At 33.9% G+C, this 25433-nt stretch overlaps 2 protein-coding genes and 1 long non-coding RNA gene across 5 annotated transcripts; 1 reads left to right on the top strand and 2 right to left on the bottom strand.

Annotated features, from left to right (window-relative positions):
• Nucleotides 1-278: 278 nt before the first annotated feature.
• Nucleotides 279-8030, bottom strand: LOC105331159 (uncharacterized). Of its 3 annotated transcripts, none has more exons than XM_011433243.4 (2): nt 7308-8030; nt 279-4798 (listed from the first exon to the last, which is right to left on the bottom strand). In XM_011433243.4, exon 2 carries the CDS (start codon nt 4677-4679, stop codon nt 594-596), a length of 4086 nt encoding a protein of 1361 aa, XP_011431545.3. In that variant the 5' UTR covers nt 4680-4798; nt 7308-8030; the 3' UTR covers nt 279-593. The 3 variants fall into 3 exon arrangements, with proteins under 3 accessions (XP_011431545.3, XP_011431546.3, XP_019924070.3); XM_011433244.4 differs by lacking the exon at nt 7308-8030 and adding an exon at nt 6119-6161; XM_020068511.3 differs by lacking the exon at nt 7308-8030 and adding an exon at nt 6132-6160.
• An 862-nt stretch (nt 8031-8892) lies between these two features.
• Nucleotides 8893-11058, bottom strand: LOC117684698 (uncharacterized). Its single transcript, XR_004598399.2, has 2 exons — nt 10939-11058; nt 8893-9773 (listed from the first exon to the last, which is right to left on the bottom strand). It is a non-coding gene; the product is annotated as an uncharacterized lncRNA (long non-coding RNA).
• A 7169-nt stretch (nt 11059-18227) lies between these two features.
• LOC105331170 (uncharacterized) lies at nt 18228-25433 on the top strand. The gene is made up of 3 exons (XM_011433262.4): nt 18228-18299; nt 19643-21737; nt 21833-25433. Exons 2-3 carry the CDS (start codon nt 19644-19646, stop codon nt 23510-23512), a joined length of 3774 nt encoding a protein of 1257 aa, XP_011431564.4. The 5' UTR covers nt 18228-18299; nt 19643; the 3' UTR covers nt 23513-25433.

The following is a 25433-nucleotide window of genomic DNA, read 5'->3' on the forward strand; positions in this document are numbered from 1 at the left end:
TACCAAAATATCAAAATAAAATCAACTCCCGTAAGTATTTTGATTAATAAGTTATCGAGACCTGGATCGACTTGCCTATATCAAAGATCAATATCTACCCCAAAAGATAGCATGTATATGCAGCTGCAAATATTTGAAGGTAAATACGGTAGGTGACCCTCATTTACAAAATAAATGCATTCGACTGCCATCTACATACACAGTCAAAACATGAGAAAAATCAGAGAAAACTCTCTATTGTGCTTCTACAACTTACTGGGTCGATTCACACATTTAAATTATATCAATAATTTATTTAAATATAAACAAAGCATATTATTTACATACTCAGCAAGAGTTCGACATGAAAAGAATAATCTTCGATCACGTCTCTTTTATCACAGATTTAAATGGACAGAATAAATTATACAAATTCATAGCATAGCACAAATTTGTCATCTTTTCATTTCAATTTGAGAATTCCTTGCCAGCTAGAAAAGTATACTTGTCATTTCAAGTGTATCACACCTATTTGCGTAATCAGTTTTGAGTGCGCACTTGGCTAGAAATTCCTGCAGTGTTTCGTTTATCGATATATCACATGGGGGTTGTGCTTATTTTTTGGTCTTTATCGATGCGTTAAGCCTACGCTTATGAATCTGACTATACCCAAGACCAAACGACAGCTGCTGATTTTTGTCTCGTTCAAATATATTAGGAAGTGCAGGCGTGGAGGAATGGGTCATCTTATCCTCCTCTATTTTAATGTTTACCTCCTCCAAACTTCTCGGTCTCTTGTTTGTCTTCTCTGACATAGTAGGAACAGCAGCCTTAGAAAACGGCTGCTTTTTCTTCTTTTCAGCCCTATGCTTCCCAGCGTAAGTGCTAGGCTCTCGTGGTGGTTCCTCGTATAAATCCCCCACCCATCCTTCAAGTTGCTTTACCCGAGTTTCGTTATCTTTTTGTTTCCTTTCCAAAACCTCTATTTTTGTGTTGAGGTGTGCTTTATCAACAATTTCCCGGAGACGCTTATTTTCTTCTGCTAGACGTTTGGCACTGGAGTCAATGTCGTTTGCGTTATCACTTTGAACTTGCAGTTCCTTGTTTTCCTTTTCAAGTTGTTTTATTTTCTTATTTAGAACATCTATTTTCAGAGAGAGCTCAAAGTTACGCTGCTCCACTTGCGACCTTTCTTCCAGATCCTTCACTACTTGTGAATATTTGTTTTGAAGGGTCATAATCTCAGTTTTTGCCTCTTCCAATTCCTTCACAGCTGATTTTAAGCTATTCATCTTTTCGAGTTCTGCCTTTAAGCGTTCGATTTCGAGCTTAAGAAGGCGAATTTCTTCTTGGTTTTCTTTTTCGAGTTCAATATATCTCTTTCTCCATTCCTCACTTTCCTGTTCATGTGTTTCGTTTAAGTCTTTTATTTCTTTTTCGTGTTTAGCTTTTACTTCCTCTAAGAGTTTCGAATTCTTAATGCGCTCATTTTCTAAATCTTTCTCGAGTTTACTAGCCCTTGAGTTAGCTTCCTCGATGTCTTTTTCTGCTTTCGCTAAATTGCCTAGCTTGCCCTTTTCCTCTTCAGTTTCAGCCTTGGATTCTTCTAACTTTTTCTGCAATTCTATTATCTCTGCTTTTCTTGTCTCATTTAGCTTTGCCAAACTCTCAATATTGCTTTGAGATGTCTTATTTTGTTTTTCGAATTCATCATGTCTTCTTTTAAGTTCGTCGATTTCTTTCTTCAGGTTTTGGTTTTCTTCGTCTTTCTCCTCTATTGTCTTCGTAAGTTTGAGTTTATCGTCATTAAGTTCTTTGATTTCCGTATCAAATTTGTCTTCGTCTTTCATGACAACCATAAGTTCCTGAAGTTCCGTTTTCTTTTGTACCAGTGCTTCTTGTAAAGTCTTGTTTTCTGTTTGTAATTTTGAATTTTCGTTCTGAAGAGTTTGAATTTCGGTGAGTTTTTCAGATTCAACAGCAGTCACGCTGCTCTGAAATGAAGTTGCTGTTTTCTCTAAATCATGCAGTTTCTTTAGCGTACCAAGATGTTCAGCTTTAAGTTTTATTATTTCTTCATTTAAAGATTGATTGTCCGTCTGTAAACCAATTATTTGGGCTTTCAATTCCATCTTTTCCGTATTTGGAGATTTCACACCTTCTGCTCGAGGAGTAGTTAATTCTCGATACTTTTCCATTTCCACCTCCATCTTTTTGCTTTCAACTTTTGCATCTACGACTTGTTGCTTAAGCTTTTCAATTTCATCTGAATGTAGATTCTCAAGTCTTTTGTATTTTTCATTTTCCTTTCTGAGATTCTCGCATTCTTTCTTTAATGAATCGAGTTCTGACTTCACTTTTTTTAGATCTTCGACTTCTGAATTTTCTGGTTCTTTTTGGACTTTGTCGTTCGATGTTGTTGCTTCAAACTTCTCCTTTTCCTTCTCTAAGTCTTTTATTTTTTTCTTTAACTCCTCGTTAGTCTCCGACAATGAGTCTTTTTCAGAAACAGATAACCGCACTCTAGCACTGAATTCTGTCCGCTGTTGTTCAAGATCTTTGTTTCTTTTTTCAAGGTCTTCAATTCTTGCCTCTAGGCCAATTTTTTCTGTATCAATTACGACCGTATTTTTACTTTGATGGCTTACATTTTCATGGTCATTCAACGTTGGTTTAGATTCCAGGTCGTCAATGTGAGATCTGAGCGCTTTGTTTTCCGCACGCAGATCTTCAATTGTACGGAGAAACTGGTTAAGTTCATCTTCAAGCTGCTTTATTCTCCTTTTGTATGTAACCTCGGCATCCAATAGAGTTTTGCGCTCCGCATAAACCGACTCATAAGACTCGGTCATTCTCTCAGCCCCTGGCTGTCTGCTCTTGGATGGCTCCATTGTATAGGGGTCGGATCTCTCCAAGTTTTCGTAACGGTCGATGTCTGGCGATTGCAGTCGAACTGGGCGTTTATCAGAGGTCTGTGTTTGTTTTTCTGGAGAAAGTGATCGTTCCTTTCTTGCTTCTTCTTTCGATGGACTATACTGAGATTCCTTTCCGGGGGAATCTTTTCCCTTATGAGATAACGACACAGAATGTTCCTGAGTATGTTTTGAAGCGGAATCAGAACTATCTCTACATTCAGAGGTAGTTGAAGATGTTATACTCCTAGTATCAGATGAATTGGATTTGTTTGGATTTATAGAATTATTTTTTTCAGTCACAGTTTCAGTGTCTGTTTCACTTAAATGTTCACTTTCGAGATTTTGAATGGATTTATTACTACTGTTTTGTATGGACTTAAGTTTTACACTACTTGTATCACTCTCAGTGTGGTCTTCTGTTAGACTAGGGGCAGCAATGGTTTTGTCCTTGTTTCGTGCATGAACTCTTTTTGTATTCTTGTCCTCCTTTTCCGTATGTAATGCAGTTTTTGAATCTTTTTTAACCCCGTTTCCGGCAGATTCAAAATCCTTGGGAACACTTTTAAAAGTCTCAGTTGGTTTTGAATCTTTTTTCACTCCATTTTCTGCAGATTGAGAATCCTTAGGGACACTTTTAAAACTGTCAATTTGAAGATTGTAATCCAATTGTCTATCTTTAAGAGCGGTGCTTGTAGGGGGGAGATGGGAATTTTCGCCCTCGAATTGAAGCAAGTCTATAGATATTGTATCTTCGTCAGATTCAGCACTTTTAGGAACAGAAGTTTTAGACTTTGAAAGTTCCTCGTTTTCATACACTTTTTGTTTGGGCGGTTTCTTTTCACCGATTGGCTTTGATTTATTTTGGTATTTCGAATGTTCACTTTTACTATCAGACTCTTGCTTTAACACATTCTTGGCTTTTACATCTTTAGTTGTTTTCTGATCATCCTTAGAAATAGTTTCTAATTTATTACTTGTATCCTTTTTACTCCGTGAATAACTTTGATTTTCTTTATTCTTATCAGATTTCGTTTCTTCTGCTTTACTCTGACGGTTTAGGGATTTATCTCTAATGTCTTTTGCTTCAGGATTAACTTTGGTCTCTTTCTTTTTCACTACGACTTGTTCTTTTTCACTACTTGATTTAGATCCTGAATCATTTGAATCATCTTTCTGATGGTAAACACCCTTTTCTTTTGTTTCTAATTTCTTTGGAGCATTTGAATTCTGCTCAGGTAGCTTAGACTGTCGAGTTTCTTCCTTTGTTTTATTTTTTGATGCAGATGGATCTGATATTTTGTTTTCGGTGTTTCCTTCACTATCAAAATTAAACGGTAATGATTTTGTTGAAGTAACAGGCTTCCTTCCCTTGGAATTCTTGTTCAAAGTTTTTGCCTCATTTGGCAATATTTCTTTTTGCTTACTTTGTTTATCATCAATTTTATCCCTTTTATCCCCTTGTTCCGATTTTTCGTTCTTTACTATTTCTTTGACCCCCTTTTCCTTTTTATTATTCTCTTTTACATTTATTCCATTTTTGCCGACAACGAGATCTGGTTTTTGTATCTTATTTCTTTTGTTGTCGGGAACGTGAGGATCTTCAGACTCGAATGTTCTCTCTTTAATGGGAGGGGTTTTTAAAGAGTTCTCACTGCCTACGATAGGCAGAGCAAGGGCCCCTCTTTTGATTCCTCCGCTACGTGACCTATGTGCCTGCGTGGAATCGGTTTCAAATGTGGCCTGGCGGTCCACAGAGTCATTTTTGGGCTGCAGCAAACGATTCATGATCGTCTGCTGTTTGTGGAGACGCCATTTTGTAAAGCTCGGTTGATGTCGTTCCACACTATGTAATCAGAGATAGGAGATCCTGGACTAAATTCAAATCTCTTTATTCGAAAAATTATCTGAAAAATCAGAAAAAAAATATCTTAATTTTTAAACACCACAAATGTGCAACTATGAGCAACCCAACAAGTTGGAAATGTCAGCAACATAACAAAAGGAAGAAAAGAGACATAATTTGAAAGAAGGAAAAATTTGTCTTTTTTCATTCTCTGTCAATCTCCGACCAAAAACTTTTAATCGAGCATTATAAGAAAGTTACGAAACGTAAGTGGTGAGATTGAATGTTGTGATTTTTAGTTGGAAGTATGTTCAATTTCTTTGTTTACTTTGAAGGCGAGTAAGTTTGCTCGTGTTCAGAAACTTATAACAACGAGGTGAAATGTTTTTATTTCGTGTCAACTTTTGCAGCGCACGTCATTTAAAACCCATTCCAAAGCTAAAAGTAAAATCGTTAAATCATTAAGATTTATTACAAGATTTATAATTAATTGAATTGTATAAAAAAAACTTTGATTCAATATCGATAGTACGGGTCAACGAGATGATGTATGTACTTCTTTTTTATGTGTTAGAAGTTAAATCAAATACAATCACAGACTTCCTGTATATATGTATACTACAAACAAATAGGTGGACACGAAAATGTATACATAGGTCTCGTCTAAAAATATTTACCGGTACTTTTGAAAAGTTTAGCGATATTGATAATATATCCTAATCAAATAGTTAAATACACGGTGCAAATCGAATGTGCCAGCGATAATGTTAGGCAATCAATGTCCCCAATAAAAGAGACATTCAACACACACATCAAGGTGTCCAACTAATGGAAACCTTATTAAACTGTGTAGACGGTGTCAAACTTTCAATATATTTTCAATATGCTAAATCTATTTCATTAAAGTTTAATATCGTCCTAGCTGTATAGAACTATCGGAACTGAGTGATGTTCGTCCTTTGTTGTACCAACTAGTGGAGAAGTATTCATATGGTGTCGATCTGTGAAATCAAATAAACAAAGGTGCAGGCAGTTGATCAATAACATTAAAGCCCCACAGGTATAGCAAATGACATTTCTAAAATCTCGATATGGACACCAGTTATATCAATCACATGTCTTTTTTTAGCGTTAACAGATTCCAAAAAACAAAGAGAACAGAAAACAACATTACATTGTGATCACAGAGCGCCATTACAGTACCCCATTAGTAACCATCACTACCACAGCTCAAAGTTCAATATGCCGATTTAAAAAACATAAAATGAAAGAGTTCATAAATTTCACGAGACAATTGATGGTCATTAAGGTAACAGACATTAAAATCTAAGGGGAGGTAATAGAAACAGAACATATAAAAGCGCAAAATGTTAATCTCTACCTGAACTCGATACCTGATCCAGGGCACGCGCAGATTGGGAAGGTCTAAGAATTATCCGGGTGTTTATTGATCGCTCCAGAGTCTGAATACAGCTTTCTTTAGAATATTTTTCAGCACGTTAGTATCAGAAACTCAATACACCAAATCAAATTCTGTCCTTGTTTAGGAAATAATTTAATGGCGGCGACCGAAGGATAATATAAACATGAGATAAAGTTTAAAGCTAACCATGCTTGGGTAATAGCGCTTTAACAAAACGCTTGGACGCTTAAGAATACTACTGAATATACACTTATAAAATAGAACGATCTGGGTCTTTCTTTCGATGTACAGACATTGAACTATTGGGACCCAATTCATTATTATGTACACTTCATTAATGCTCTATATCATATTTCATTGTACATGTATATATAGGCATTCACTTTTTCATTCGGCAATACAAATACCGAAAGGTTGTCTGCAGACATGTTTGAAAATCATGGAGTTTCTAAAGTGAGATTTAATTACCCCAAGAAGTTAAAAGCACCCTTGTTGAATATCAATATGGGTTAGAACGTTTTCCATATTGATTAGATCAACGCGCAGTCATTTTAAAAGGATTTAAAAGAAATGATGGACTTTTACCATTGCCAAGGAATAATTATATATATATTTTGAAGTTGTCAAATTTAAATGTGTGTTTGAGTAATTCTATTTAAAGCCTTTCGTTGCTTTCCATGGAGCTAGCTGAATAGTAACGGAATTATTTTCCGATTAATGTATTTCTTCTAATCTACGAGCCCGTGTCACAATAGGTTCTGCGATGGAACAGAAGGTTTTTGATAGAGCCTTCCTACGAAAACAGCCCCCATTCACCTGTCACCCCTCGTTTTTATCATCCCGTTCACTATTTGTACAACAATCTATATTGTATCGGGTAAACATGAAATTGAATTCACCTATACCGAGCAAACAAGTCTATGGATATTGATCAAATAGGTACTGAATCCATGAAATATTGCCTTTTCCATACCTTCCAATTTTTGTATCAAATTTGGCATTATTTAGAAATTTATTTCAGTCTCAGAAGATGAAAACTATAAATCCAGAGAGAGAGAGAGAGAGAGAGAGAGAGAGAGAGAGAGAGAGAGAGAGACTCAGAGGGAGAGAGAGACTCAGAGAGAGAGAAAGACAGGGGTATACTCACTATTTTCTCCATGTTGTGAAATCCCAAATCTTAGAGTTTAGATGTTCCGTGGTCAATTAGAGATCATAAGTGTGTAGTCCCGATTCTACCTGTACCAATAAGACCCATGAGCCCCTTCACGTTTCCGGCTTCCAGTAGTCCGGGAGGTAGCGCATTAACTGGTCGTAATTTTTTGCATTCCTCCGTCTCAATTCGTACGTGGTTCTTGGTTCTCCTGGCCTATCGATTGAATCTTTTTCTTATAATAACTCTCCGTATCATGAAAGGGCTTTTACACCAAATTCCATTACAAGAACGGCATCACTTGACTTCACAGAAACAATTTTTTTTCTTCCTCTCAACGGCACACATCCACTTAGAAAGTATAATCCAAAGACTGTTCTCTGAGCAGAAAGGGTTCTAAGTTGCTGTTTTTTGGGACAGAGAGTCGTTTAAGTCCACGGAGTAACTCTCATCTTGTGCAATTAACAACCGTAGATATGGCAGGCGAGTCTGAATCGAGAAGACCTATACGACTAGCAGACCTGTCGATAAATACTGGCTTTTAAAAGTTGAGAACAAATATCACACATCCGGACGGTGAAGCCCCTGGTACCATTTGCCGTATCAACACATGTATGGCGCCATTTTCAATGCCGAATTTTCATAAATTGATATACCAGGTAACCATTTTAAGTATTTTTTTTTTGCTAACCAGGTGTACGAATATATAAACACATGTGCAATCGTCAACCTTTGGTTCGGTGATTTTATCCATTTAATTATTGGGACAAAAGGTAGCTCTAATCCCATTGTTACCTACTGAAGGATAAGTCCACCAGCACGAATGAATAATTAATTCAAATCTATTCCCATTGAATTTAGATTCCGCTGTCACCATGGTCTTTTAATAATTCTCGCACAGTGGTTTAAAAAATATCAAGCAAATTAAAAGGGACAGATTTTGTTAAGAGGCGAGCAAAAATTAACTCTATTGTCTGAAAATGTTTTAAAATCCCCTTAAACGAGTATACGAGCGTACACGTATTTTACATGTTATAAACTTTCAATCAATCAATTTATTATTTCATATAGGGTTTCCATTTCTTATAATTTATACATTTTTATTTAACATATTTGTCACTCGATCCTACGAGTTGTGTTTTAAATCAATCATTAATATATTATTTCGAACTTTGCAAGAATAAATAATAAAATTTAATTATCTAAAGGTCTATATCTTTTATTAATAACATATCATAACACGCAATGACTGGATATGAGGCCAAATATTAATGAAGCTAGTTTACTGTACCCAAGTTCGACATATTGCATTTCCATAGGATGTACTTCAGAAAGTAGTTGCTGTCTAGAGGGGGGAGGGGGTGTTATATTATACCGGATCGGACTTAATATGTTCTCGTTTTGAAGCGGATAAAACCAGAAACGTCCCGAGAGGAATAGAGCGTTGGTGATATTTCTACGACCGATAACTCGAATATTATTCCAAAGTAGAAGTTTTGTGAATGAAATAGCATTTTTTTTTATCGTGGTTTTTTTTTTCATTATAATTTAAAAAAAAATGAGTATTAACGAGGAAAATAAAACGTGTAAATGCATTTATTGCTAAGATTACTATAACAACACTTCCAACACTTTCCCAATAAGTAAATGTGTTATACACTTTAAATAAATGCAATTTTTATATGCTAAAAGCTGCTTTGTAAAACAAGTTAATTATAGATTTGAAGGTTATATTCTATCAATCATTATGGTCTCTAAAATCTTCATTTAAAAAATCATGTCCTCATGTAGATTTGGTGTCAAATATTTTGTGAGTAAGTAGTGAACAGCCTCCTCGTCTTCTGACCGAAAGTTTGGCTGTTTGAGGGAGCAGAAAGTGGTCACTTCCGGTTTATGCGAAAAACGTGGATCCGGCGGAGAAACAAATGGAGTTGATGTGGCCCTGGGATAAAAATAATCGTTCATTCTAGGACTCGGGGTGCTAGTAAACCTGCAAACCCCAGACATGTCAAAGTCATTTTCATTTAATATGTTGGAAGTGTTCGAGTCTGACAAATCCGCGTATCGCATTCTTTTTCGCGGTATCCATGACGACGAATTTGATGGCGATCCTCCATAAGAACTTGCGTACGAAGCAATCAGTTGTTCTGTGTGGTAAAACTTTGAAGGAGAGCAATAAATCGAAGAGTTTATGGATAAATCGCTTGTTGAGGATCTGTTATTGAAACAGTTTACGAATGATCCTGGGTGTTTGAAGCTGTGAGACGAATCAGGAGTCGAGTTCAGCGATGACGTTGAAGTTCGTCTTCGATTATCAAAATTTTTGTATGGGCGTTTGAACAGCTCGTCTGAAGAGTTCAAGCTTAATAAGGATAGATGAGGGTTATATTGTGCAACATTGTGCACAATATCTGTCCAGTCTGAAAGACCATCTGGAGTGCCATCACTAGCTGTTGTCGACATCTAGAAAATTAATAACAATAAATATTATATTCTATTCTAAAAGTAGAGCAATTAGGAGAATTTTATATATTATATTTTGCTTTGCTTTACGGTATTAAGTGGTGCATGCATAAAACATTAATTTTATACAAACTCAGACGTATATCGAGATGCATTTATCATAAAATCGGAAATTTCCAGGATAAGAAGTTCTTTGAAGACACGTTTTATGATTATCAGCAAGGTTCGACAACTCGGCTATACTCTGTCCCAAGATATTCTCGCTTCACATTTTGCTTTATTACTTGATATTCATAAATACCTCAGGGGTCAAAAGAAGTATGAAAAACTTCCAAGATTTCTAGGTTGAAACGCCTCCGTTAGCTTAATAATCAAATTTCAATACCCAGCCAAAAATGTTATGTTTACGGCGATTTTGTATTGCAGCAAGCCCGCATTATTACGTTAAAAAATTGTACGAGGTATTTCAGGTGAGTTCCGAATGGAGAAAAAGATGTAATAAAATATTTCCCATTATAAATCTGCATAAGAAATCTGTTTTTCGTTCCTGAGATTTTTTTCGAGTGAAAAATGATAACGTATCAATTGTCTATCCTGGAATTTTTCTCTTTTATTGATTTTAATTGCATTTTTTTCACAGGTATTTATATTTTTTTAAATTTAAAACCATCAAATACCAGTATCTTGGGACAGAGAATAGCGTATAATGAATTTCGGCTGCAGTGTTCGAACTCGTATTATCATCTGTATTATGTTTTGTTATAACTCTGTAAAATAGTTACTACATTTATATAACTCTATACAAAAAGTCCAGCATTTTGACTGTTGGATTGAAACTTTTAACATCGACTGTTAAAAAAGACTATTGACCGGTTACATCATGTTCTGCGAAAATGGTTATATATGGGTATATAACAAAACAGTAGTTGACTGTGTCTCGGGCAACGGTAGATCTGACCGACGAACCAGCTCGCAATCGCCGAACAGTTTGCGAGCCGGACAGATCAACCGTTGCCCGAGACCTCAACAACTGTATACTAATCACATGGCTCAATGAAACAATGGTGAACACCATTAATACATGCTAAAAAACGAGGGATTTGACTGAAAAGGCAACCTGAAACATCTGGTTAGACACATTGTAAGTACGCTTTATGTAACCTACCTTACAAGTTTATTATTCTGTTGCAAATTGCACTGTCATGTCTTTCTCACGCCATGGCTGCTAAACGTAAAATATGACGTCATAGACGTTTAACGTCGACCGTGTAAAAGGACGTTATTTCACGTGGTAAAGCAATGTTTAAAGAGAGGTAACTCTTCTCTATGCCTCGGATATTTGACTTTTTTTCATGAATGCTGTCTTTGTTTTGGCTTAAAGTTAAAGTAAGTCATTTAATTTCAATTAAGATATTGCACGAGCAAGTCAGTGCTCATTGCTTTGATTACATATAACTTAAAACTTCCCTGGTTCAGAGGTATATCTGTCGTACATGGTAATGAATAAGCCTAGCAAAATCATTTATTTTTTTTAATTTCCAAAAGAAATTTTTAAAAATGTTTTAATAGTGTTTTAAAGTTTTTTGTTTTTTTTTCATTTACGTGAATTACTTTTATTTCTGATAATTAAAAACTTGATATTCAATTTGTCAATAAAAGAAAAATTATCTGTCTGTGTTTGGCAATAAAGTTTATAAATAAGCTCCCGCTTTTTATGAATTAATTAATTCATTAATTAAATTTATTACTATATTGTTGACGTTTTGAATTTGTGGGGTTTTTTTTTCTCAGTCTTGAGTATAATTACGGGCCGCCAGGAGGCGGTCCGTTATTTGATACACATTTAAATATTGTAACTGCGTTTCTGCGGGATAGTTTTTTTTTTTATTGAATTAATATTATGCTTATTTTTATGACTTAAAAGCAAATTTACACGTAGAAATATGTTTAATGCCTTTTTAAAACATTACATATTTTTTGTTTTACTCGTAAATGAAAAGTTGGTCATAGCCTGTCGTGTTAGACGCGTTTAATATTAATCTTCGGAAAGTTTCTGAGTTTTTCTCTCTTTTCAAAACATGTATCGGGAATGGTATACGGGACATACTAAAGACCTCAAATACTAAAGACCTGAATGACATGAAATTTTATATAAATGATGTATTTGAATTTCTATGTGCTGCGTCTAAAACGAACTCTGTGTGTCTATTAATTATATTTCCATGTGGTATGCGGTAGAAAAATATATATCATAAAATGACATCCATATCAATTATTTAAGCAAAAATATGAGAGAACTGAAATTTGAATTGACCTGAAAATTTGAGCTAACCTGATTTATTTTTAATTCTTTTGAAATAACCATGATTATCTTCACAAACTGAAGTGTGGATAAGATTTATAATTCCATTTAGGAAAAAAGATTATCCGGCTTATTTTTTACCCTTAAAATTGTGCAGATTCTACCGGATGAGTATGATCTTACATGTACCTTTAAAATAATCCATTTCTATTTTATTATGTGGTCTCTTGAAATCATATAAACTAATGCATTAAGTTTTAATTCAATACAATGCAACAAAAAATCAAGATGGTTTGAAATACACAGTCTTCAAGAGAATAAGGATGAGTTGAACTTTGTATTAGAATAATGTACAAATCAATGTGTTCTTCATTACTTCATACTATAGCAGTGCTCATACAACTACCGTTAGAAATGCTTACAGTAACGAACTCTATTCTTGATAATAATAGTAAAATGTTTAAATTCAAAACGTGTCGCTGAAAATTTAGTAGTTAGAATTTACCATTGAAAATATTACAACGTTAACCAACTCGTTATTTTATTCTTTGTGGTGTGTTTTTTTAATGTAAACAACCAATGATGATTCATACAACAATTACATTTTTGCGGCCCATTTGACGCTTGCGTCAATATGATTTCTTGTTCATTCTGTCAAACATATACCGAGTTTTCCCTAAAAACTGCTCTCTTTTTCAATAAATGGCGAAACTGAATAAGAATGTTCTAAGAAGGTAAGAGATCCTAACAGAAGATTGGCCTATTCGCAAAACAATGTCGAGGTACATTCTATTACAGAGTGAAAGATTCGATCTGTTCAAAGCTATTTTCAAGGAATAGTTATCTATTTATTTGGGGTTATAGTGTTATTAATAAATCAATTGTTACTACGTGGGTATTTGCTTACTAGTAATTGTCTAATGATTCTACATTTATTTTTCAAAATATTACGACGTAAGATAATCAATTTCGTTTCGTTCTACCCCCCCCCCCCAAAAAAAAAAAAAAGAAGAAATTAATTGTTACAATTAATCCTTCATCTACCAGTTCAAATCAATTGGAATAATTGAAAATTGTGTTGTCATTTCGTATTATTTATTATATTTATTTAAACTCAGTACTCAAAATACAAATTAGATTGATTCATTAATTGATATTAAAATCTTGTGATCCTTGTATATTATGTTTTAACGAGGCCGAGTCGAGTGCGCAAGATTTTTGCGCATGTTTTATTTCATGCAGACATTGGCATGAGGTCATAACTTTAGTAGTTATTGTGTTTTTTATGCAGAATGATCATTACCTGCATCGTTAATGTATTAGTGATTTGCCTTTAAAAATATAATTAGGACAAAATGCTGAAAATGGCTTTTACGACATAGTTGACATTTCAACATTGTATCAACAATGTAAACATTGCACATTGTAAAGACTCGCTTGTACATTTGAGACGGCTATAAGAGGTTTTCTTTGAAGTAATCGATTCAGTATCGAAGACAGAATATATCAGTAATCTTATATCCTTTTTATTAAAATGTAATTATTCTACATCGTTTGATCGTGTTACATACCAGATTTGTGAAGTTGGGCATTGAATTGAATTTTTATACATTCCTAAAAATGACAAAACAGTAAAGTTATAAAATTTCCTTTTTAATTTCACCATTTGTTGATTGCATCATTTGTGTGATTTTCTCATATATCATACACAGCAGTCAACAAACTATGGGTAAAACCGAAATGAAAATTTGACTGATGATTTTCAACAAAGTCCACTTTGTTTAATATATAGGAAAAAAAAGTCACATATAATCAAAATGACTCCTACGAAAACCTGACACTAAATCTTAAAATAAATCGAAAGTAGATTTTATTTTTGTTTTAAAAATTGGATTAATCTAATATTCGAATACTGCAATACAAAAAAAATCTCGTAATTTTATTACTACAATTTATTAAATATATATATGTCCTTTATAAGACAAAATTCATCTTAGGGTTTCAGAATTACCGGTATCACACTAGAGTGAGCTAGCGTAATGAACAGAAATAAAACGGTTGGATGTAAGATTAAATAACATCACCATACATATCAAATTACAAGTAAATGAAGTTGCAATTTCTTTTATATAACACTTTCATTATCTGAAAAGTTCACAAGTACTGTTTCATTTTCCTCTTTAATCTGTGATTTGGTCGTTATTTTTTTTTTCAAATGGTCTTTATCATTTAACCATGATCACTGTCAGTTATAACACAATGAGGAACATGCTGCTCCATAATATAAAACTAAGGTATAATATATAACTAAGGTAGAAAATATATCATGAAATGGAAACGTTATTTGAATCTTGAAAAAAAAGAAAACTAACAATATTTGGAAAATGCACAATAATAAACACATTAGCAATCTCTAAACTTATATATGTAGCTAGCATTTTGGAAATACCCGACAATGATTTCATAAAAAATGTTAAAAGGCTTATATTTAATTTCATGTGGAATAAAACTGATAGGATCAAAAGAAATACCATCATAGGTGAAGTATATGAGGGAGGAATAGGTCTTGTTGATATAGAATCTAAATTTACGGCCCTAAAAGCTATGTGGATTCCACGTTTACTTAGTACAGAACACAATATTAAATATTTTTTTAACAGTTTCTGTAAGGATACAAAAATTGATATTGAATATCTGATGAAAACAAATGAGACGGTTGCCAAAGACTATGGTATAATAAACAACTTCCCAGAGTTCTACAAGCAAGCTTTTGTATGCTATAATTTATGTAAAGATGATACCCAAACCAAAATACCTGCCTTTTCTACCGAAGCTTTTTTATTACAACCTATTTGGTCAAATAAAATATTCAATTTTAAAGGTAAGACAATCTGCTTTGAAAATTGGATTAAAAGCGGAATTCTATATGTAAAAGATATTTTTGAAGAGAATGGAACTTTAAAAAGTTCGTCGGATATATTCGATACATTACGCAAAAGAACAAACTGGTTATGTGAATACAAAATAATAAAACAAATTTTTACCAAATTTGAACTCAAATACGATTTTTCAAAAATTCCATACTTACAAACAAAACAAATACAAATAATTTCCGATCAACACAACACCAAAACTTTTTATTCAAGATTAATAAAACGTAAATTTCAAGCACCTTGTACACAATCTAAATTAGAAAAAGAATTTAAGTTGGAAAGCAAAAATGTATGGAAATCAATATATACACAGAAAATTAAAAATACCAAAGACAAAGCCTTAGCTGAGTTTAATTACAAACTACTGAACAATCTGTTATGTAACAATCTTTTAGTGAGCAAATGGAATAAAAATATCACTGCTAAATGCAAACAATGTAACGAAATTGAAAATTCAAAACATCTTATTTTTGATTGTGTTAATGTAGTAAAACTTTGGAAAGTGGCCAGCGAGTGCTTAAATTTTGATATTAATTGGAAGCATATTGTTTTGGGGTTCTACCTGGAAGAAACACAAGTCACCAAATTATATAATTATTTTTTGTCATTTATTGCATATAGAATATACAAATGTAAAATGTATTGTAGACTTGAAAACTTACCCGAATCAATTTTATTGATAAAAAACTCATTCAAAGAGTCTATTACGACACACTGTGCAGTTCTGAAAATGCTAAAAAATACAAAAGAAAATGAGCTTTTTCAACTGTTGATATCTAAACTTTGATATTTGTTATTCTTTTCAAAACAATAATATACCCGATACACATAGGGACTGTCTATGTGTATTAGCGCTTTACCCGGGGACGTAGTGATGGACTGTATGCATATGTATGTGTTATGTCCACCGGGTAAGCCAGGGGTTCAACTTATTTTTACTACGTATACCAATGAATGTAACATTTCAATATATGCATGTATGATTATGTTTTTGGACGATACATTGTATGTTAGTATGTATGTTTAATTATAATTATCACTGTGTGCATAATAATGAATAATGATTTCAATTGAAATTCATATCTATGTATAAGCTATCTTTGACCACAATCTTGTAAATTGTTTTATATAAAATCAATAAAAGAATTTGAAAAAAAAGAAAAAAAAACAAAAAAAACAAAAAAAACAAAACTAAGGTATTTTTGTCTGTAATATCTCTGATATTCAATACATGTACTTCTTGCTGAACATACTTTGGGTTAAAAATTCGTAATTAACAAATACTAGTACAATAACTGTCAGTCTCAGGAAAAAAATAATTATATCTAATATCCATATTCCTTTATAAACGAGATCATGGTGGAATTATTAAAAAAGGAAGACTATAGAATTAATTCAAGAGAGCCTTCTTTTTCCGTGCTGCATCAAAGCTCAGAAGTTTATTTTGTTTCCTGTAGGCCGGTCAACAGTTAACACCTTCTTTAATCCGTTGTCTTCATGTGCAATAACTTCAGATTGTCATTTTAACATTTTGCAATTACATGTAAATTGCATGCAAAGTACATGTAGATTCAGCGTACGGAAAGTCACGAAGTAGTCCGTTCTTTCCGTTAGTAGATTTTTGTATGCTTAATCAAACTTGAAAAAGACATGACAACCGGACAAAGTTCCGGTATACGAGGGTTGTCCCATAATAGCGTATGTCGTTATGTGGGTAGCTTCTGTGTTCTTCAAACACTACATGTACATGTAAGTTTCAGCCGTCTAACTCGCTCTGGACAAACGGTTTCTCGTTCGTAACGGTAACCGGTACGTTTTGGCTATAGTTACGGTTTGAGTATTGATCATTGCTCGTACGCAGCTTGTCCGCGGCCGTTAACTGCATGGTTGTTATTCGTTTTATTTAAACATTTGTGATTCATACAGGATATGAAAGTAGCAACATTGCAGAAAAATTACTTAACCCTCCTCGTTAGCAGGTTATGTATTTTTTTTACAATGATCGCTACCTTCATAACCCGCATGAATCATCAAAGAAAGCATTTTATAATTATTTAAATGTACATAATTATTTCTTGTATCTAAATTTTTTTAAATGTACATCAGTAAGTTGGATAAAGGAAATAGCTAATCGTTTTCAATGGGAATTTGAGTCTGACATCATTATTTCGTGCAGTCCGTAATTTTGTTAGTTCCTGAAGGTTTCGAACTAACGATAAAGTGGTTTGAACTGAATCATGTATATTTCAGTCCTGTTAGTTTCTATATAGCTGTGCATTACAATTAAAATATCCAGAAGAAATAGAGGAAACCAGACTTGGTGAATGTAGATACAATATATATACAGGTGAATTCAGTAAGCTGAGTGCAAGAACATCCGAAAACAATGGAGACGACTTTTATGAACGCATGCTAGTAACTAGAATTCGGAATATCAAAAAATAATTATTAAAATGCTTTATACCAACATTGTTCATCCTTTGTTATTGGGGCATAATATATTCTACCTATTTATGCCCTAGTACTTTTTTCCAGACATGCACCTAACATAATTTTGCAATATCTGAGGTATATAAACTTCGACATAAAACAAAATGGGGGCGGGAAAAGAGGGACAATGTACGGATACCCGATTATAGCTTCCGATCAGACGCATACTAATCGATCGATCGATTCGTTCTAATAAATGATTACAAACAAAGTTTGGGTGATAATATTAATTATGAAGTTGTTTTCTGGGGGTTTTTTGCGATTTTTGTCTCTTGATTAGTTGGTAACTTTCATGACGCAATCAAACATTACGGAACTAATAAAAACATGAAAGACTGAAAATAATTTTCCAATCCCAACTGGTTCCAGATCTTAACCATAGAGTTTGTTCAAATAGCTCAAAATGAAAACAACGATAATGGAATGATACAGTTGAAATCAACGCTCTTTGTTTTATTTTTCGTTTTGTATAAGAATGCAATGCATTGACATTAGACAATTATCATTATATGTAAAATGAAAAAAACATAACAAAATAAAAACGTAAACTTTGGGAAAGACAAACGATATAAAAGTACATGTAGGTGATTTTGGTCAGCACTTTAAATACGATTTATGTAATGCTCTAGTTTAGTCTGCCTTCCATGAACACTTGATCAATATTTGACACTGACTGACAGCTTTGCCAGCCGCATTCAGTATGAGTATATATATACTGGTAAGCGCACAGACCAGGCGCCGCAATCATTGCAGAGAGCTGCGTTACTCATGCTTCCGGTCAGGACAAACAGACCGCAAGAGGTGTGTAGATATTTTTTAATTTTTATGATTTTTTGCGTTGTCTTTGTGTTTGTTGTTTTATTTATTTTCTTCCTTTTCTTTGTTGAGTTTTAGGGAGAAATATGATTTTTATATATATGTTTTTTAAGTATTGGCTTTTGCTTTTTTTTTTATTAAGATGGAAAAATTGACTTGATAAAACAAAGAATATGGGTACATAAGAAGCCTTGAATACACAAAATAATCCTTTTACAAGTTTTCAAAATTCTTTCTCAAATTGATTGCCTTAACGCGCCATTTAGAAAGCAAATATAGTCGGTATAGGATTTTTTTTATTACCAAACATGAAGAAGAAGAAGAAAATTAGCTAATGCTTTTATTGAGACCGAACCTTTAACTTTTGTCTTAGAATCAAACAACAAAGATATTTGACTCGCAACATACGAGGGTACTTCTTTTTGGCCGGTACATACTTCTGTTATGTTCTTGAATTGTTCCAATGCTGTAACAGTATTAAAAAACTATACCGGGTATTTCTGGTGCCTTTTAGAGCATCACTTTATGTTTTGCTAATTGGACCTTTTATCTATCTCAATTAAACATTGAAGTGCACGTGCAGACCACAGTTAAACCAAAATGGGCATTGACGTCCTAAATATGACTCTATTTGAAGATTTTTAAAAAATGTATTTACTGAAATCGCCCACCGGAATTACCTAATGTGTATCAATTTGCTGAAGCGCTAAAATCGATATTTTGGTAATATTATCAATAACAGAGAAACAGCTTTGAAAATATTTTTAGACAGAAACATGTGGTATTTCTATTTTTTGATTTTGTATTTTATCTTTCCTTCATTGTACTAGTACTGTAGACATTTTCCCTTATTCTTCGTCCGTCAACTTTACTTTGAATTGCACAGTGAATCTGAGGGAATTTTTGCATTTTGTAAAAATGACGAAATTCTTGCAGATCAAATTTTTCTTCTTTTAAAATTCCATCGCTCATCTTCACGAACATTTGGCATAACTTCCTACACAAAATTAATCAACCCTTTATTTAATTTTAATACACGTATCGCAATTGAAAATTTCATCCTTGTTTAGCTGTATATTTTCCTAATACAAATCACATGAATTATATTTCATTTGAATGCGAATTTTTTCAATGATTTCCTGAATCTGAATATTTATGAGGGAAATTCTAATTCTGGTGTGTAAAAAAAAAACCCTTTTGAAATGTAAATATCTTTTATTACAAATAATCAAGTAATATGTAAAAAGTTTGAATAATGAAATTCTATTCTTTACAAGACATCAGGTCTGTCCTGTAAAATAATTTACTAGTAAACATTATTTTGACAGAATGATGAAAATTTGGAGATTTATTCACATGGCGTGTCTATTTACGTCTGTGGTTTGCTGGATTGGAAAATTCAAAAACGTGTCTGACGTTGCCAGACAGTATATAGAGTTTTGCGGAGTCAACACACTCTGTTCCGAAAATAACGGTAAAGACGAAATGTTTGAGAACTTCATAGATGAGAAGTTTTCAACAATTTGTCCTTCGTGTTCGTGTGTCAAAGAATGCTTCATACTTGGAAACTGTTGCCCTGACATTTCTCTTAGTACTTGTATTCAAACAAAACATCAAATTCATGACTTGAACAACGTTAGCGATGCTTTTCACAATGTTTTGTCACGTTGTCCAATGGAGAATGGAGTAAGCGAACCTAAGCCCTGTTTATTTTCTTTTACCTTGACGAACTTCCGGACTCAAATACCTGTTACATCAATGAAAACCGGAATTTCATACGCAAGTAAAACTTGTGCCGGATGTCATGGAGAAAACCAAACTGTTCCGTGGTCATTCGATGTTTCCTGTCCAAATATATCGATAGACCCGAGCGTTTTTTCGGATTTTTCCGAATTAATGTCAGGAATGCAGGAAAGGCGTTGTACTGTTAATCTTAAACCACCCTACAAGGCGCAATCCTGCAACAAAGAGACGGTCATTAGTAAATGTAATGTCACTGGACTGTGGAACAGACGAGATGAGGACTTGGAAACCGCCTGCCTAAACTACTGGAGACCATACGGGGCTTTTCAAAACGTTTTCTGCTTCCTTTGCAATATTGATGCTGCGATCAGAGAACAGTTTTCATCGAAACAGAAAGTAAACGAAAGTTTTTCCTATGAAGACGAAAATGGAAAACTTTGTGATATCAAAAATGAGAAATGTATGCAAGGCTTGACACTGACAGATGCAGACATAATTTTATCTGAAAGTTATGAATCCAAAAATGGCGATTATATAGCAAATATCGACTTCTTAACTAGCAATTTGCTAATACAAATACAAGAGATTATCCTTTTAAGAAACATTTCAAACACAACTAGTCCAGACAAACCTGTCGATCTGAAGTCATTGTATATGGAATACCTCAGTTCTGGTGGCTATCAAGACTGGTGCAATGAAGACCATAAACTAGAGAAAATCTATCCGGCATTGAGGGGAAAGAGGACCTGCTCATGTGCGCAAGACTGTTATCTGACCATGTCATGTTGTCCAGATGCTGCGTATCACCACAGATGGTCCTGTATTCTTCCAACATTGGGGAAAACCCCACAAAACGCTTTTATTCAGCCCGTTTTTCTTATTAGTAGATGCCCAGTGGGATATGAAGATAAATTTGTAAAATTTAGGTGCGAAGAATCGGACGATTATGACACTCTTCACATACCAGTTATCAATGTACGGGATAAAAAAGTCTACAAAAATTCATATTGTTTTCTGTGTAGCGACAAAACTGATGTTATCAATAAGAGCATCGCATACATGAAACCGTGGAACGTATCGTTTGTTTGTCCACAGGTGTTTTTCCCTAAACTTTATAAGTCGATGAAATCCATTTTTGACTATGCTGAACAAATTAACTGTTTTATAAACTTTAAAACTAGTTTTCAAATCGACACATGCAATGTTAAACCAACGATTAATAGATGCAACGCTACCGGGCTAGCCACAACTGTAAGTAAAAACTCCATTGCTCTTTGTGAAAATCCTACGATGAATATAATGGCACAGTCCAAAAATACAATGTACCGAAATATCATTTGCGATTTATGCAATAGTGAGTTTTTGGAGGAACCAATATCCCAATGCAATGTGACAGGTAATTGGACAATAGATATAGAAAATGTAAGGAACGGAGCCATTTTCTACAAGTTCCGCTGCGCTGTTGCTTTACTTGACCCAAAGGAATATCCCTTTAAGAATGCATTTTGTAGAACTTGTAATAATATTGTACCACCTGAAGATGGAGACAGGTCCATGTATCTTGCGGGGGACTACAAAACATCTTATAGACAGCTATTTTCAATATTAGAAGTCCCAAGGCAAGACAAAGCAGTGAGAGCAGACTTTTGCAATGCGGAGGAAATGTATGACCCTTTTAAGGTAAGTTGTTCACGTGACTTATTTTTTAAAGAAATGTTCATAACGAGGACTTCACCAAAGTGATATTTTAAATGCACACTTTGTTTTCTTTTCAGAAAAAATGCCGAAAATTAAGATGTTCACTTGGAAAGTTTTTGCGTCATGGTGTTTGTATTCCTTTAATCAACGAGGTCGAAACACTCCAGTATGCTTTAGCGTTTAAGGCCCTTATTACATACGAATTTGTAAGTCTTAACGGACTATATTCTCTGTTATATAATTTTATCGAGTATCTCCGACTAGACAATGCATTGTTGCTGATGGACAGCCTGCAGACGCATTTCTACGTGCGTAAACCTTGTCAGTTCGTAAGAAACCCCGACTTAAATTCTACTACGGAAGCTTTAGTTTATATTGAAATTAAAATCCGTAGATTTGACGTAAAAGAGAAATTAAATAGGACCGAAATAGAAAACAAATTGTTAAATTTTACAGAATGGCAAACCCAAATTGGAGGTAACAGTATTCAATTCGAAGAAAGTGTAGAAGCCTGGTATTTACCACTTCGAAAAAGTATGACTAATTCACAAAAGGAGTGTGTAGTCCATAAATACCAGATCGTAGAAAGTGTCTCTTATGAAAGTTTTCACACTTTTGACGTTAACAAACTATTGGTATGTTCCCAAATAGAGCTAGATTCAAGTGAATATGAATTTGGTAATAATCGTTTAGAGGTATTCGTACCCGAAATAGAACGGAACTTCTTCGTCAATGAATTCGTTGAAAATAACGATGGCACGATTCAAATATGTGCAGATTCATATATCTTCATTTCATCAGAAACAACCACGGCCTTGCAGACAGTTCTAACTATTCTAACGTTGGTTGTTACCATTTTGTCCTTGCTATGTTCCTTGATAACTTTCGTAACTTACTGTACATTACCGGTTTTGCGTACAGTTCCTGGCAAAAACATCATGTGTTTCTCGTTTTCTTTGCTCTTTGCCCAGTTACTGTTTTTAGTTCGTTCTTATATCAGCGACAATCTGGGATGTGTTTTGGTTGGTAGTCTCACCCATTATTTCTGGATCTCGGTCTTTGTTTGTACAAACGTGTGTTGTTTCCATATGTTTAAGTTGTTCGTCGGAAGTTCACTAGTCCAAGGCGATAGATCGAACGAATGGAAGCTTATTTGCCGTTACTGTTGCATGTCATATGTTTTACCAATTCTACCAGTTGTTATTAACATCTATTTCAGTCATGAACAAATACACGTGGAGGGTAATAACTTTGGATATGGGGGGAACAAGTGTTTTCTCGTTAGTTCTTTAGCTTTACTTTTAACTTTTATAGCCCCGATAGCTCTGCAGATATTATTTAACATAATTTTGTTTTCTATAACCTTTCACTTTATCCGAAATACACCAAAGGTTCAAAGTTCACAGGACAGGGACGATTTTTCTATATTCCTCAAGCTGTTCTTATTGACTGGAATTTCTTGGCTTTTTATGGTGGTAGACGGGTTTTTCGAAATGTCTCTTTTCAGCTTTCTGGTAACGTTTCTAAATGGATCTCAAGGTGCTTTTCTTTTCTTTTCGTATATTTGCAACAAAAAGGTCTGGATTTTGTTGAAAAAGAAATTTAATAAGGCCCCTCCTCAGACAACTTTCAAAAGCGAGTCAACATACAATAGGTCGAACCGGGACTATAAGGCGCATTCAAATTACTCAGAGGTCACCGTGGCCACGGATACATTAGGGGTAACTCAAACGACGAATTGTTTAAATTCAATTTAATTGAATCTGAGGTTTTCGTTGCATAATTTACCGACATTCAATTTTTTTTTAAATGAACGTCAGAATTATAGAACGAAACTCGGATCCGCTATTTTTTTTTTCAATTAGGAAACAATACTGAATCTTATTAAACATATCAAGGTTGTTGTAGAATTTCACGCACAGATAAAGTGACACTCACATTTAGAACCATTTTAACAAGAGCTTGGATTTTGGGTAGTTGTGTCAATCGGCAATGTGATGTAGGCCTGTCTATTTCATTGCTGGCCACTCAGTAATGGCTCTTTGAAATCAACAAGATTTGTCTGGCTTTTGAGCGAAGGTTACGCAATCGGTGTATATTTCGCTTGAAACCAGCGTCATTTTAACTTGTGACGCAAGAAATAGATATTTACATCCTACTGAAAGTCCAAGGACTTGTTACAATGGTTCTAATTATAAATGCAACATGACGGTTTCATAAAACATAGGATGAGCAATTAAGTTCAATTAAATTTATTTATTAACTCCATTCTGTGCTTCTGGTGATGATTTGTAAGAAAGTTTTCGAAAAAGTTTCAACTGTCGGTAAATCGTGCAACTAATATGGTACGAAAGATTAAGTGCATAAAAAACACATTAACATGTTCATGTATACAAACGGTCTGATTGAACAGAGGTTGGTCATTTTGCTAAAAACAGACAATCTGAATCAACCTGAATATATTTTAGTTATGAAAACGCAGATTTGAGCGTACGTGTACGTGCTTCTGCGGGTGGTCTGCGGGCGGATTTATGTTAATCTTGCGAGACACGAAAGTGCATTTTACGAATTTGTAAGGACGTACGCTTCTCTTAAGCAAACACGATAGCTGTTGGACAAACACAACATTAACAATCACTACGGTTTTCTTGTGATATCTGAAACGTACGCGACAGTTACGTTTTACTCAAAAAACCTGTAAGATAATCATACGGTTTGATATGCACGAATGACCGGGCCCATAAGTCAAGTCTTTTGTTATATACAATTGATCCTTTGATGAAAAATCTTTTGTCGCACTGTATTTAAGAAAAATTGTATGTACGTTGTAAGTTGTAGCCTATACCGATTAAGTGTATAAATGTCACGTTGAGTCAGTTCCATATTACATGTATTATATTGTATAAAATTACTACCGTATACATGTATTATAATTCTGTAAACAGTGCTACATTTATCATGTGTTGTATTTCGTGGTGCTTTGATTTCATTAGGAATTCTATTTATGATCACGTCATATTTGATGAATAACTTAAATATTTCCTCCCCAATTTCAACAATGGATTTATTTCTCGCACATCTCAACTTACATTTTTTTAGATTGATATATTATACAGTTTTATTACAATAGTCAACTGTTAATCCAAAAACATCGCCTTCAAATTATGAATTTGTCGCAACAAGATATTAGACGATCCAGCTATGTACATGTATATCTATGATTATATTGTTACAAATATTATTGTATTGTATTGTATCGTAAAACCGTCCCTAGTAGACACCTACATGTACTTATATGTTGATTTATAAACTATCTTTCAGTACTGATAAATTTTGTTTCGTTTATTTTCTTTACAACTGACAGTTATTGTCAAAAAAAGATTGCTGTTCGTTGTTTGATTTATTTTTCTTGGCCGACTTTGCGACGATATGGTTCCCTAATCGTCTGTCCATGTCCGCTTTAAATATGATTCCGATGCCAATGGCAAATAAATTCGTACATGTAGTGCACTGTTCATTTAAACAATAAAATGCTTTCTTTTTGATTCATTCGGGATATGAAGGTAGCGACATTGCAGGAAAAATACATAACCCGCGTTAGCGGGTTATGTAAATTTTTCCTGCAATGATCGCTACCTTCATAACCCGCATGAATCATAAAAGAAAGCATTTTATTGT

This window comes from Magallana gigas, chromosome 7, assembly GCF_963853765.1.
Source record: "Magallana gigas chromosome 7, xbMagGiga1.1, whole genome shotgun sequence".
Classification (NCBI taxonomy): Eukaryota; Metazoa; Mollusca; class Bivalvia; order Ostreida; family Ostreidae; genus Magallana; species Magallana gigas.

What these genes read in the sequence shown, in the direction of transcription:
- LOC105331159 (XM_011433243.4), bottom strand. Translation starts at nt 4,679, where the DNA reads ATGAATCGTTTGCTGCAGCCCAAAAATGACTCTGTGGACCGCCAGGCC.
- LOC105331170 (XM_011433262.4), top strand. Translation starts at nt 19,644, where the DNA reads ATGATGAAAATTTGGAGATTTATTCACATGGCGTGTCTATTTACGTCT. An exon ending in AAATGTATGACCCTTTTAAG is followed by an intron (nt 21,738 to 21,832) that starts GTAAGTTGTTCA and finishes TTTTCTTTTCAG; the next exon opens with AAAAAATGCCGAAAATTAAG.